Source organism: Nothobranchius furzeri, chromosome 2, assembly GCF_043380555.1.
Source record: "Nothobranchius furzeri strain GRZ-AD chromosome 2, NfurGRZ-RIMD1, whole genome shotgun sequence".
NCBI lineage: Eukaryota > Metazoa > Chordata > Actinopteri > Cyprinodontiformes > Nothobranchiidae > Nothobranchius > Nothobranchius furzeri.
Window position 1 is genome coordinate 95,707,806 of NC_091742.1, and position 14,509 is coordinate 95,722,314.

The 14,509-nt window shown below is 50.4% G+C and overlaps 1 protein-coding gene across 1 annotated transcript in view; it reads left to right on the plus strand.

Moving 5' to 3' along the window:
* The window catches only part of LOC107372981 (uncharacterized), a 62,367-nt gene that overhangs the window by 2,801 nt on the left and 45,057 nt on the right, over window positions 1-14,509 (plus strand). Inside the window, exons 5-11 of the mRNA XM_070548401.1 lie at window positions 458-693; window positions 7,696-7,808; window positions 7,950-8,062; window positions 8,190-8,252; window positions 8,364-8,502; window positions 8,793-8,908; window positions 10,990-11,225. Coding sequence (XP_070404502.1) covers window positions 458-693; window positions 7,696-7,808; window positions 7,950-8,062; window positions 8,190-8,252; window positions 8,364-8,502; window positions 8,793-8,908; window positions 10,990-11,225 — 1,016 coding nt within the window. The remainder of the gene's footprint in view (window positions 1-457; window positions 694-7,695; window positions 7,809-7,949; window positions 8,063-8,189; window positions 8,253-8,363; window positions 8,503-8,792; window positions 8,909-10,989; window positions 11,226-14,509) is intronic.

Below are 14,509 nucleotides of genomic sequence, written 5' to 3' on the forward strand. Positions count from 1 at the left end.
ACTTTGTTTTCATTTAGTTGGTTAAAAAAAAGTCAGGCTCGGGTCGGGCCAGAGAATCCTGAAAACCTTTTCGGACCGGGTCGGGACGGGGCTCCACCCCCTCGGGCCGGACACGGGCTCAGATTTTAGGCCCGTGCAGGGCTCTAGTCAGGACATCAATGAGCGGTTTCACAGAGAAACAGATTTTTACCTGATGAGCCAGTCGGATCTTCGTGAATTCTGGTTTAGCCTCCAGGAAACAGCGGAGAACGTCTAAGCTAGTAGAAGCTAACCATTAGCATTAGCTGTACCACCACACAGCAGAACTCCTCCAGGCTTGTTATATGTGGAGTTAAGGAGCAAACCGTCAGTGGTAGAGTCGTGTTGCTGTGAGCCAATCAGAGGAGAGATGTTTGAGTATCATGAGGTACTGATGATTAGGACTTGATCTTTATCTTCATCTAAATGTTTCTCCTAGTGTTTACGACAACTCCAGTCCAGGACCTGAAGTGTCCTTGTGGTCTACAGGAGTCTGACTTCCTGGACCATCTGAGGTCCTCCTTCCCTCAGCTGGCTAACGGAGAACCTTTTGACATCTTCAAAACCAATCGCAACAGGAAGCTTCTTCCTCTGAGAGTAAAAGCTCTGACTCCAGAGGAGATCTACTCCACCGTAGAATCCACCGGATACTCCACCCTCTACATTCGCCTGAAGGTTGTTGGACTGATCCTTAATTTCTCATTCACACACCAGAAAATCAGAATCAACTTTGTCATTGTCCTGGAGCGTATGACACATGACATGTACAACAAAGAAGGAGACAGGCAGCCAAGAGCGGCCATTTTCAGTTGGAAAAGGGTTACATGAGGATGGGGGGGGGCGTTACAGAGTTACCCCCAACAGGTAGTAGCGCCCCCCGTTGAGTTGTTCCATGGTCAAATGTTTCTGCATGTGGGCAAACAGACCTGTTCACAAGTCACACTTTACCATGTCAGGTGTAAAGGATGGGTAGTTTACATCTTACTTATGAACCATAAAATGTGAGATTCCATAGAAATATGAAACATCAATCTGATGGATCTTTGAATATTACAACCAGAAGATCAGAACTTTTTATTGCAGGGATTAAGCGACACTTTGTATTAACTCCGAGGAAAGAGAGAGAGTCAGGTTTATAATAGTTATGAAATTTATTTCTACACAATTTAAACAAGACTACTTTAACACTCTGTGTACTGACGGACTAGGATGGAGTGAGACATGAGAGGATGTGTGTGTGTTGCAATGTGGTCATCAGAACCTTAGGATCCGGAGAAGCATTTAGTTCAGAGTGGGAGTGAATGTTTCGCTCTAAACTTTAGTAGGAGATTTATAACGCACATGAAATGCCATCTGTCGGTCTACGTACCCCAGGGGAAGCCTCCGTTTAGATCCAGAATATCGAGGTCCTCTTGGACCCTCTTTGGTACCGAAGCCGAAAGAAACAGCAGCGGTGCCGACCAAACTAGTCTTGGAAAGCTTCCAGGTCACGACAGGTTATTATTGGTGTCAGCGAGATCCTGAAGGGGTCGTGAGGTTCAGCTTTTATTCTGAAGGAACCGTTGCGGTCAGGTGTAACTTGCAACAGATTTTATCCAGCTCGTCGAGGTTCTTCATGGCTCAAGATGAGGTCCGGATGGCCGGTCCGAGACTTCTCTAGAACGCTTTGAACTAAAGAAAAGGTGGCGTGGGATAGTTTTTATGATTGTCATATTTTGATTTACTGGCGAATCAGAATTTGACATGCAAAAGAGGGTTTATACAAACACCACAGAAAACCACGCCTAGCCAGAAACGAATGTTCTGATTGGATCAGACAAAAGGAAATCTGTCGTGTGACTTCAGCATTACGTGTCATCAGTGTCTAGTGCAAATGCCCAGGATTTTAATTACAAGTAAAATACTACTGATCACAGGAAAATAACATCAAGTAATAACATTGTTATTTCACAGATTGATTGAACATTGGATTCACATTATTATTGGTAATAACACACGTTTGATTATGTGTTTATCAAAAGAGAGTTAGTTCTTCGTCTTGAGCTGTAACAGAGGTGAAGCAGTTCAGATGAGCAGAGTGCATGAAAGACCTTGGCCACTATCTCATGTAGATTAGGCTGTCAGAGACTTTATGTCTCTGCTCGAGCAGACGCAGCAGATCATGACCTTTAGGTCAAAAACAGGACATTCATGACACTACACAGGTCTAGGGTCATCAGGGGGAGAGTGAGTCAGGTCTAGGGTCATCAGAGAGAGTCTGAGTTAGGTCAAGGGTCATCAGGGGGAAAGTGAGTCAGGTCTAGGGTCATCAGAGGGAGAGTGAGTCAGGTCTAGGGTCATCGGGGGGGAGTGAGTCAGGTCTAGGGTCATCAGGGGGAGAGTGAGTCAGGTCTAGGGTCATCAGGGGGTGTGAGTCAGCTCTAGGGTCATCAGAGAGAGTGAGTCAGGTCTAGGGTCATCAGGGGGAGAGTGAGTCAGGTCTAGGGTCATCAGAGAGAGTCTGAGTTAGGTCATGGGTCATCAGGGGGAGAGTGAGTCAGGTCTAGGGTCATCAGAGGGAGAGTGAGTCAGGTCTAGGGTCATCGGGGGGGAGTGAGTCAGGTCTAGGGTCATCAGGGGGAGAGTGAGTCAGGTCTAGGGTCATCAGGGGGTGTGAGTCAGCTCTAGGGTCATCAGAGAGAGTGAGTCAGGTCTGGGGTCATCAGGGGGAGAGTGAGTCAGGTCTAGGGTCATCGGGGGTGTGAGTCAGGTCTAGGGTCATCAGGGGGTGTGAGTCAGGTCTAGGGTCATCAGAGAGAGTCTGGGTCAGGTCTAGGGTCATCAGGTGGAGTGAGTCAGGTCTAGGGTCATCAGGGGGAGTGAGTCAGGTCTAGGGTCATCAGAGAGAGTCTGGGTCAGGCCTAGGGTCATCAGGGGGAGTGAGTCAGGTCTAGGGTCATCAGGGGGAGTGAGTCAGGTCTAAGGTCATCAGAGAGAGTTTGGGTCAGGTCTAGGATCATCAGAGAGAGTCTGGGTCAGGTCTAGGGTAATCAGGGGGAGAGTGAGTCAAGTCTAGGGTCATCAGAGAGAGTGAGTCAGGTCTAGGGTCATCAGAGAGAGTGAGTCAGGTCTAGGATCATCAGAGAGAGTCTGGGTCAGGTATAGGATCATCAGAGAGAGTGGGTCAGGTCTAGGGTCATCAGAGAGAGTGAGTCAGGTCTAGGGTCATCAGAGAGAGTCTGGGTCAAGTCTAGGGTCATCAGAGAGTCTGGGTCAGGTCTAGGGTCATCTTGGAGAGTATGGGTCAGGTCTAGGGTCATCATGGAGAGTATGGGTCAGGTCTAGGCTCATTAGAGAGTCTGGGTCGGGTCTAGGGTCATCATGGAGAGTATGGGTCAGGTCTAGGGTCATCAGAGAGAGTGAGTCAGGTCTAGGGTCATCAGGGGGAAAGTGAGTCAGGTCTAGGGTCATCAGAGAGAGTCTGAGTTAGGTCAAGGGTCATCAGAGGGAGAGTGAGTCAGGTCTAGGGTCATCAGAGAGAGTCTGGGTCAGGTCTAATGGTAATGGTAAATGGCCTGTATTTGATATAGCGCCTTCTAGAGTCCTAGAACCCCCCAAGGCGCTTTACAACACAATCAGTCATTCACCCATTCACACACACATTCACACACTGGTGGTGATGAGCTACAATGTAGCCACAGCTGCCCTGGGGCGCACTGACCGAGGCGAGGCTGCCGAGCATTGGTGCCACCAGTCCCTCCGACCACCACCAGCAGGCAACGTGGGTTAAGTGTCTTGCCCAAGGACACAACGACAGCGACAGACTGAGCGGGACTCGAACCAGCAACCTTCCGATTACGGGGCGAGCACTTAACTCCTGTGCCACCGTCGCCCCTGGTCTAGGGTCATCATGGAGAGTATGGGTCAGGTCTAGGGTCATCATGGAGAGTATGGGTCAGGTCTAGGCTCATCAGAGAGTCTGGGTCGGGTCTAGGGTCATCAGAGAGTCTGGGTCAGGTCTAGGGTCATCATGGAGAGTCTGGGTCAGGTCTAGGGTCATCGTGGGAGTGAGTCAAGTCTAGGGTCATTGGGGGAGTGAGTCAGGTCTAGGGTCATCAGGGGGAGAGTGAGTCAAGTCTAGGGTTATCAGGGGGAGTGAGTCAGGTCTAGGGTCATCAGGGTGAGAGTGAGTCAGGTCTAGGGTCATCAGGGGGTGTGAGTCAGGTCTAGGGTCATCAGGGGGTGTGAGTCAGCTCTAGGGTCATCAGAGAGAGTGAGTCAGGTCTGGGGTCATCAGGGGGAGAGTGAGTCAGGTCTAGGGTCATCGGGGGTGTGAGTCAGGTCTAGGGTCATCAGGGGGTGTGAGTCAGGTCTAGGGTCATCAGAGAGAGTCTGGGTCAGGTCTAGGGTCATCAGGGGGAGTGAGTCAGGTCTAGGGTCATCAGCAGGAGTGAGTGAGGTCTAGGGTCATCAGAGAGAGTCTGGGTCAGGTCTAGGGTCATCAGGGGGAGTGAGTCAGGTCTAGGGTCATCAGGGGGAGTGAGTCAGGTCTAAGGTCATCAGAGAGAGTCTGGGTCAGGTCTAGGGTCATCAGAGAGAGTCTGGGTCAGGTCTAGGGTCATCAGGGGGAGAGTGAGTCAAGTCTAGGGTCATCAGGGGGAGAGTGAGTCAGGTCTAGGGTCATCAGAGAGAGTGAGTCAGGTCTAGGATCATCAGAGAGAGTCTGGGTCAGGTATAGGATCATCAGAGAGAGTGGGTCAGGTCTAGGGTCATCAGAGAGAGTGAGTCAGGTCTAGGGTCATCAGAGAGAGTCTGGGTCAGGTCTAGGGTCATCAGAGAGTCTGGGTCAGGTCTAGGGTCATCTTGGAGAGTATGGGTCAGGTCTAGGGTCATCATGGAGAGTCTGGGTCAGGTCTAGGGTCATCGTGGGAGTGAGTCAAGTCTAGGGTCATTGGGGGAGTGAGTCAGGTCTAGGGTCATCAGGGGGAGAGTGAGTCAAGTCTAGGGTTATCAGGGGGAGTGAGTCAGGTCTAGGGTCATCAGGGTGAGAGTGAGTCAGGTCTAGGGTCATCAGGGGGTGTGAGTCAGGTCTAGGGTCATCAGGGGGTGTGAGTCAGCTCTAGGGTCATCAGAGAGAGTGAGTCAGGTCTGGGGTCATCAGGGGGAGAGTGAGTCAGGTCTAGGGTCATCGGGGGTGTGAGTCAGGTCTAGGGTCATCAGGGGGTGTGAGTCAGGTCTAGGGTCATCAGAGAGAGTCTGGGTCAGGTCTAGGGTCATCAGGGGGAGTGAGTCAGGTCTAGGGTCATCAGCAGGAGTGAGTCAGGTCTAGGGTCATCAGAGAGAGTCTGGGTCAGGTCTAGGGTCATCAGGGGGAGTGAGTCAGGTCTAGGGTCATCAGGGGGAGTGAGTCAGGTCTAAGGTCATCAGAGAGAGTCTGGGTCAGGTCTAGGGTCATCAGAGAGAGTCTGGGTCAGGTCTAGGGTCATCAGGGGGAGAGTGAGTCAAGTCTAGGGTCATCAGGGGGAGAGTGAGTCAGGTCTAGGGTCATCAGAGAGAGTGAGTCAGGTCTAGGATCATCAGAGAGAGTCTGGGTCAGGTATAGGATCATCAGAGAGAGTGGGTCAGGTCTAGGGTCATCAGAGAGAGTGAGTCAGGTCTAGGGTCATCAGAGAGAGTCTGGGTCAGGTCTAGGGTCATCAGAGAGTCTGGGTCAGGTCTAGGGTCATCTTGGAGAGTATGGGTCAGGTCTAGGGTCATCATGGAGAGTATGGGTCAGGTCTAGGCTCATTAGAGAGTCTGGGTCGGGTCTAGGGTCATCATGGAGAGTATGGGTCAGGTCTAGGGTCATCAGAGAGAGTGAGTCAGGTCCAGGGTCATCAGGGGGAAAGTGAGTCAGGTCTAGGGTCATCAGAGAGAGTCTGAGTTAGGTCAAGGGTCATCAGGGGGAGAGTGAGTCAGGTCTAGGGTCATCAGAGAGAGTCTGGGTCAGGTCTAATGGTAATGGTAAATGGCCTGTATTTGATATAGCGCCTTCTAGAGTCCTAGAACCCCCCAAGGCGCTTTACAACACAATCAGTCATTCACCCATTCACACACACATTCACACACTGGTGGTGATGAGCTACAATGTAGCCACAGCTGCCCTGGGGTGCACTGACAGAGGCGAGGCTGCCGAGCATTGGTGCCACCAGTCCCTCCGACCACCACCAGCAGGCAACGTGGGTTAAGTGTCTTGCCCAAGGACACAACGACAGCGACAGACTGAGCGGGACTCGAACCAGCAACCTTCCGATTACGGGGCGAGCACTTAACTCCTGTGCCACCGTCGCCCCTGGTCTAGGGTCATCATGGAGAGTATGGGTCAGGTCTAGGGTCATCATGGAGAGTATGGGTCAGGTCTAGGCACATCAGAGAGTCTGGGTCGGGTCTAGGGTCATCAGAGAGTCTGGGTCAGGTCTAGGGTCATCATGGAGAGTCTGGGTCAGGTCTAGGGTCATCGTGGGAGTGAGTCAAGTCTAGGGTCATTGGGGGAGTGAGTCAGGTCTAGGGTCATCAGGGGGAGAGTGAGTCAAGTCTAGGGTTATCAGGGGGAGTGAGTCAGGTCTAGGGTCATCAGGGTGAGAGTGAGTCAGGTCTAGGGTCATCAGGGGGTGTGAGTCAGGTCTAGGGTCATCAGGGGGTGTGAGTCAGGTCTAGGGTCATCAGAGAGAGTCTGGGTCAGGTCTAGGGTCATCAGGGGGAGTGAGTCAGGTCTAGGGTCATCAGAGAGAGTCTGGGTCAGGTCTAGGGTCATCAGGGGGAGTGAGTCAAGTCTAGGGATATCTGGGGGAGAGTGAGTCAGGTCTAGGGTCATCAGGGGGAGAGTGAGTCAGGTCTAGGGTCATCAGAGAGAGTGAGTGAGGTCTAGGGTCATCAGAGAGAGTCTGGGTCAGGTCTAGGGTCATCAGAGAGTCTGGGTCAGGTCTAGGGTCATCATGGAGAGTCTGGGTCAGGTCTAGGGTCATCAGAGAGAGTGAGTCAGGTCTAGGGTCATCAGGGGGAGAGTGAGTCAGGTCTAGGGTCATCAGAGAGAGTCTGAGTTAGGTCAAGGGTCATCAGGGGGAGAGTGAGTCAGGTCTAGGGTCATCAGGGGGAGTGAGTCAGGTCTAGGGTCATCAGAGAGAGTCTGGGTCAAGTCTAGGTTCATCATGGAGAGTCTGGGTCAGGTCTAGGGTCATCAGGGGGAGTGAGTCAAGTCTAGGGTCATCAGGGGGAGAGTGGGTCAGGTGTAGGGTCATCAGAGAGAGTGGGTCAGGTCTAGGGTCATCAGAGAGAGTCGGAGTTAAGTCTAGGGTCATCAGGGGGAGTGAGTTAAGTCTAGGGTCATCAGGGGGAGTGAGTCAGGTCTAGGGTCATCAGAGAGAGTGGGTCAGGTCTAGGGTCATCAGAGAGAGTCTGAGTTAAGTCTAGGGTCATCCGGGGGAGTGGGTCAGGTCTAGGGTCATCAGAGAGAGTCTGGATCAGGTCTAGGGTCATCAGGGGGAGTCTGGGTCAGGTCTAGGGTCTTTTATAAGTGCCACTTGATTCTGAGGAGATTCTTTACTACATTAAGAGATAAAAGCTTTTATGAAAACCAGTTTGGACGTTTGTTATTGACACTGTTTAATTCCTGCCTGTGAACAAACTAGTTTACAGTTAACGTGAGAACATTGTTTCCAGGCTGGAAAAGATAAAACAAGGCACAACAAAGAAGAATTTACTGGTCCTCATAGAACCACTGACCCTCCATCTTCTGACCCAGTGACCACCGATGGAACGGGTCTCAGATCCAGGTGAATATAGATGGAAACGTCGTTGGGCAGGAAGTGTGATTTACTAAAGTTCAGAGGTCACCACTAATCTTGATAATCATCATCAATGACCAGCCCACCAGTTATGTATCACGAGTAATCACAAGTTGTTGGTTCTTCTAGACTCTCTGTCAGGAAGAAGGTATATAGACGACGGAACATCAAGAAGCTGAAGCATCTAGACTTCAGGATGCTGCTACCGGAGGACTCCAACATGGAGGTGCTCTCTACCCTTGGTATGCCCCGAACTGCGTGTGTGTGTGTGTCTGTGTGTGTGTGTGTGTGTTCTGAAGGTTTATTATTGACACGTGGAGGTAAACGTTTCATCTGACATGTTGTTTTATTGTGTCTGAAAACACAAAGAGCCGGTCCCAGATCAGCGCAGCCATGAGGTGGTGGCTGCTGGTGAGGAAGAGGAGCAGCCAGGTATGTGTCAGCAGTTCAGCAACCACAGCTAACATTTCTACAACTGGAGACGGATTCAGATGTTTATTCACATCAGAGATCAGAGACAAACTCTGGCTGTTTGGTGTCCAGATAAGGAGGAAGCAGCAGAGAGCCTGGACCTGCCACCTGTGACCACCAAGGAGGAAGAAGAGGAGGGGAAACCACCTCCAGGAAACCATGGACCATTCCAGGTGGACCTGAAAGACCCAGGGACAACAATGCTATCAGGGTAACAGAACCAGGAAGTACACAAAGCCCCTGCTGGGATGGTTGGTCTTAATTTTAGTTACGATAAATAAAAAGGACCCACACTTGTGTAGCACCTTCCTGAGTCAGAGGACTCCAAAGCTGTCCTTCACCCATTCACACGCTGGTGGTGATGAGCTCCACCGTAGCCACGGCTGCCCTGGGACCCACTGACAGAGGAGACTAAGGTCCTGCTGGTGGTTAATGATGTAACAGGCTGTTGTTTACATACCATCAAAGCCACATAGACTGATGTTCTGTTGATCTTCCCAGAGCTCCTTCTGTGGGTAACAGACCCGATGGTCCTGGGACCAGCGCTCTACAGAAACACGTAGTTCTGAGGGTCCGGTTACTGGAGGACTCTGAGACTGAGGTTCTCTCTGACACCGGTACGTTCTGAACTCTCCTGGTTCCAGAAGATCCACTCATCACACATGTTTTAGTCCTTCTCAGGTCTGCAGACGCGCATATTTCTCAAGTCGATCAACAACACAACTAAACACGCCTGATGAGTCAGGACTAGAGCCCTGCACTGAAGCCCTAGGCCCACGGGTCGGCCTGAGGGCCGGGCTTCGGGCCAACAACTCTGTAATTACCTCGGACACGGGCCGGGCCGGGCATCTTTATTTTTAATCGAATTCATAAAAAAAATTGAAACACAGCAGCAGTAGAGCCCTGCGCGGGACTGTTTACTTCATCCCGCTCCCGCTGAATTTCTGACCATTACCGCTCACACCCGCAGCATGCATGTCTACTCCCGCTCGCACCCGCAAAACTCTGAGAAATGATTACCTCACAATAAAAGAGATGTATTGAGTTTGCGTCCTCAACATGTCATTTTATAGGTTATCCGCTTTCACCGTGGCGCTCTGTTTCAATCAGGCTGTGCAGCAGGATTTCCCCTCGTAGCGATATTTTCTCTAATTCTGATTGCTTCTTGCTATAGATCGTTGGAAAGCTTTTATGTACTTTTAGGAACCGTTGGAATTTTGTCAGTCTGATAAGCCGTTCAAAAGTTATAAAACGGAGCATTTTGGATGACAAACTCAGCACGTCTCTGAATCTGTGTTGTGATTCGTTGCGCTCAAGACAGGGAATCCCGGTGGCTACCGTAATGTATTGTATATGCACAGAAAGCCCCATTTTTAATCTTTTCAGCACTTTTGGAATTTTAATGATAACTTGAACTAGAGCAGGGATCGGCAACCCGCGGCTTTTCCATCCATCTGATGCGGCTCTCTGTGCTTGTAAAATAATGAATGGATATTTAAATAAAATGCTTTATATTTTACTGAATTAATTTTTTATCTGTAAGTCAATTCTATGTAAAGGTTTTCTGCGTAAACCTGAACAGGTCCAACCCGATCTTACTGTGCGACCGGGTTGACGCATCACGCTTGTGCGTAATCATTTCGGCGCTCTCTGAGCTGAAGAGGATGTGAGATTCTGGGATTCTCCTCAGACGGCTCCTGGATCCATCACCACATTGGAGACAGGAACAAGCGCTATTCAGCCAAAGTTTCATTATCAGGGAACATTTTCTAAGTGACAAGTCTCTCTGAGAGACAGGGTTTGGAAAACACTCGCTTCAGTGGGAGGACCTTCCCGCATGCGCTCTGGTTCTGCGACGCGCTCCAAGCCAATCTTCACATCTTCAGCTCGCTGTGCACATATGCGCTGAGCAGTGTCCAGCTCAGATGGGAATCTTTTCTTGAGTGATTTAGCTACATCTGCGATGTGCGTAGAATAAAATGTCAGTTCGTCTGCATGCATCGGGGTAATTCTTTTCTTTCTCCGTCAAAATAAACGGTCAAATACGGGAACTATCCGGTCAACACAACACAAGCCCTGCTTTTAACTGTTCTGTTTTCTTGTGATAATTGTTGGAAAGAGATCAAATTTAACTTGATTAACACCAGAGCCAGTGCGCCGTTATCTCCGTGACGGTAAACGAGGGAAGAACAAATTGATCGGATCCTGCACGTCTTTTAACACATTGGTCAGGATTGACGCACTTTGTTTTCATTTAGTTGGTTAAAAAAAAGTCAGGCTCGGGTCGGGCCAGAGAATCCTGAAAACCTTTTCGGACCGGGTCGGGACGGGGCTCCACCCCCTCGGGCCGGACACGGGCTCAGATTTTAGGCCCGTGCAGGGCTCTAGTCAGGACATCAATGAGCGGTTTCACAGAGAAACAGATTTTTACCTGATGAGCCAGTCGGATCTTCGTGAATTCTGGTTTAGCCTCCAGGAAACAGCGGAGAACGTCTAAGCTAGTAGAAGCTAACCATTAGCATTAGCTGTACCACCACACAGCAGAACTCCTCCAGGCTTGTTATATGTGGAGTTAAGGAGCAAACCGTCAGTGGTAGAGTCGTGTTGCTGTGAGCCAATCAGAGGAGAGATGTTTGAGTATCATGAGGTACTGATGATTAGGACTTGATCTTTATCTTCATCTAAATGTTTCTCCTAGTGTTTACGACAACTCCAGTCCAGGACCTGAAGTGTCCTTGTGGTCTACAGGAGTCTGACTTCCTGGACCACCTGAGGTCCTCCTTCCCTCAGCTGGCTAACGGAGAACCTTTTGACATCTTCAAAACCAATCGCAACAGGAAGCTTCTTCCTCTGAGAGTAAAAGCTCTGACTCCAGAGGAGATCTACTCCACCGTAGAATCCACCGGATACTCCACCCTCTACATTCGCCTGAAGGTTGTTGGACTCATCCTTAATTTCTCATTCACACTCCAGAAAATCAGAATCAACTTTGTCATTGTCCTGGAGCGTATGACACATGACATGTACAACAAAGAAGGAGACAGGCAGCCAAGAGCGGCCATTTTCAGTTAGAAAAGGGTTACATGAGGATGGGGGGGCGTTACAGAGTTACCCCCAACAGGTAGTAGCGCCCCCCGTTGAGTTGTTCCATGGTCAAATGTTTCTGCATGTGGGCAAACAGACCTGTTCACAAGTCACACTTTACCATGTCAGGTGTAAAGGATGGGTAGTTTACATCTTACTTATGGACCATAAAATGTGAGATTCCATAGAAATATGAAACATCAATCTGATGGATCTTTAAATATTACAACCAGAAGATCAGAACTTTTTATTGCAGGGATTAAGCGACACTTTGTATTAACTCCGAGGAAAGAGAGAGAGTCTGGTTTATAATAGTTATGAAATTTATTTCTACACAATTTAAACAAGACTACTTTAACACTCTGTGTACTGACGGACTAGGATGGAGTGAGACATGAGAGGATGTGTGTGTGTTGCAATGTGGTCATCAGAACCTTAGGATCCGGAGAAGCATTTAGTTCAGAGTGGGAGTGAATGTTTCGCTCTAAACTTTAGTAGGAGATTTATAACGAGAGGAGTTTGGTGAGGCCATGGAGAAAGACTATCGATCGGCTCCAAAGAGGTTCTGGCAAACTGTCCGGCGCCTCAGGAGAGGAAGGCAGCAACTCGCTCACACTGTTTACAGTGGGGATGGGGAGCTGCTGACGTCAACTGAGGCTATAGTCGGACGGTGGAAGGAATACTTTGAGGAGCTCCTCAATCCCACCAATGCGCATTCCGAGGAGGAACCAGAGCTGGGAGGCCTGGGGATGGACTGTCCGATCTCGGGGGCAGAAGTTGCTGAGGTAGTCAAACAACTACACAGCGGCGGAGCCCCGGGGGCGGATGAGGTTCGTCCTGGGTATCTCAAGGCTATGGATGTTGTAGGGCTGTCATGGTTGACACGTCTCTACAACATTGCGTGGTCATCGGGGGCAGTTCCTAGGGAGTGGCAGACCGGGGTGGTGGTCCCCATCTTTAAGAAGGGTGACCTGAGGGTGTGTTCCAACTATAGGGGGATCACACTCCTCAGCCTCCCTGGAAAGGTCTACGCCAAGGTACTGGAGAGGAGGGTCCGATCGATAGTTGAATCTCAGATAGAGGAGGAGCAATGTGGTTTTCGTCCTGGCCGTGGAACTGTGGACCAGCTCTATACCCTTGCAAGGGTGATGGAGGGGGCATGGGAGTTTGCCCAACCAATCCACATGTGTTTTGTGGATTTGGAGAAGGCTTATGACCGTGTCCCCAGGGGCACCCTGTGGGGGACGCTCCAGGAGTATGGGGTGGGTGGCTTTCTGTTAAGGGCCATTCAGTCCCTTTACCAGAGGAGCGTGAGTTTGGTCCGCATAGCCGGTAGTAAGTCGGACCTGTTCCCAGTGAGGGTTGGACTCCGCCAGGGCTGCCCTTTGTCACCGGTTCTGTTCATCACTTTTATGGACAGAATTTCTAGACGCAGCCGTGGTGTGGAGTGTGTCGAGTTTGGTGGCAGGAGAATCTCGTCTCTGCTTTTTGCGGATGATGTGGTCCTCCTAGCTTCATCCAGCTCTGACCTTCAGCTCTTGCTGGGTAGGTTCGCGGCCGAATGTGAAGCGGCTGGGATGAGGATCAGCACCTCCAAATCTGAGACCATGGTTCTCGACCGGAAAAGGGTGGCTTGCCACCTCCGGGTCGGGGGAGAGGTCCTACCTCAAGTGGAGGAGTTTAAGTATCTCGGGGTCTTGTTCACGAGTGAGGGTAGGAGGGATCGGGAGATCGACAGGCGGATTGGTTCGGCGTCTGCAGTGATGCGGACGCTGAGCCGATCTGTCGTGGGGAAGAGGGAGCTGAGCCAGAAAGCCAGGCTCTCGATTTACCGGTCGATCTACGTCCCAATCCTCACCTATGGTCATGAGCTTTGGGTAATGACCGAAAGAACGAGATCGCGGATACAAGCGGCCGAAATGAGTTTCCTCCGTAGGGTGGCCGGGCTCAGCCTTAGAGATAGGGTGAGGAGCTCGGACATTCGGGAGGGACTCGGAGTAGAACCGCTGCTCCTCCGGATCGAAAGGAGCCAGTTGAGGTGGTTTGGGCATCTGGTCAGGATGCCTCCTGGACGCCTCCCCGGGGAGGTGTTTCGGGCATGTCCTGCCGGCAGAAGGCCCCCGGGTCGACCCAGGACACGTTGGAGAGGTTACATCTCCAATCTGGTCCGGGAACGCCTTGGGGTCCTGCCGGAGGAGCTGGTGGACAAGGCCGGGGAGAGGACGGCCTGGAGCTCCCTAGTTGGGATGCTGCCCCCGCGACCCGGACCCGGATAAGCGGAGGAAGACGAGACGAGAGAGACGAGATTTATAACGCACATGAAATGCCATCTGTCGGTCTACGTACCCCAGGGGAAGCCTCCGTTTAGATCCAGAATATCGAGGTCCTCTTGGACCCTCTTTGGTACCGAAGCCGGTAGAAAAGTAGCGGTGCCGACCAAACTAGTCTTGGAAAGCTTCCAGGTCACGACAGGTTATTATTGGCGTCAGCGAGATCCTGAAGGGGTCGTGAGGTTCAGCTTTTATTCTGAAGGAACCGTTGCGGTCAGGTGTAACTTGCAACAGATTTTATCCAGCTTGTCGAGGTTCTTCATGGCTCAAGATGAGGTCCGGATGGCCGGTCCGAGACTTCTCTAGAATGTTTTGAACTAAAGAAAAGGTGGCGTGGGATAGTTTTTATGATTGTCATATTTTGGTTTACTGGTGAATCAGAATTTGACATGCAAAAGAGGGTTTATACAAACACCACAGAAAACCACGCCTAGCCAGAAACGAATGTTCTGATTGGATCAGACAAAAGGAAATGTGTTGTTTGACTTCAATTCAATTCAATTTTATTTATATAGCGCCAAATCACGACAAGAGTCGTCTCAAGGCACTTCACATAATAAACATTCCAATTCAGGTCAGTTCATTAAGCCAATCAGAAATAATGTTTCCTATATAAGGAACCCAGCAAATTGCATCAAGTCACTGGCTAGTGTCAGTGACTATACAGCAATCCTCATACTAAGCAAGCATGCAGCGACAGTGGAGAGGAAAACTCCCTTTTAACAGGAAGAAACATCCAGAGAATCCTGGCTCAGTATAAGCAGTCATCCTCCACGACTCACTGGGGATCGAGAAGACAGAGCA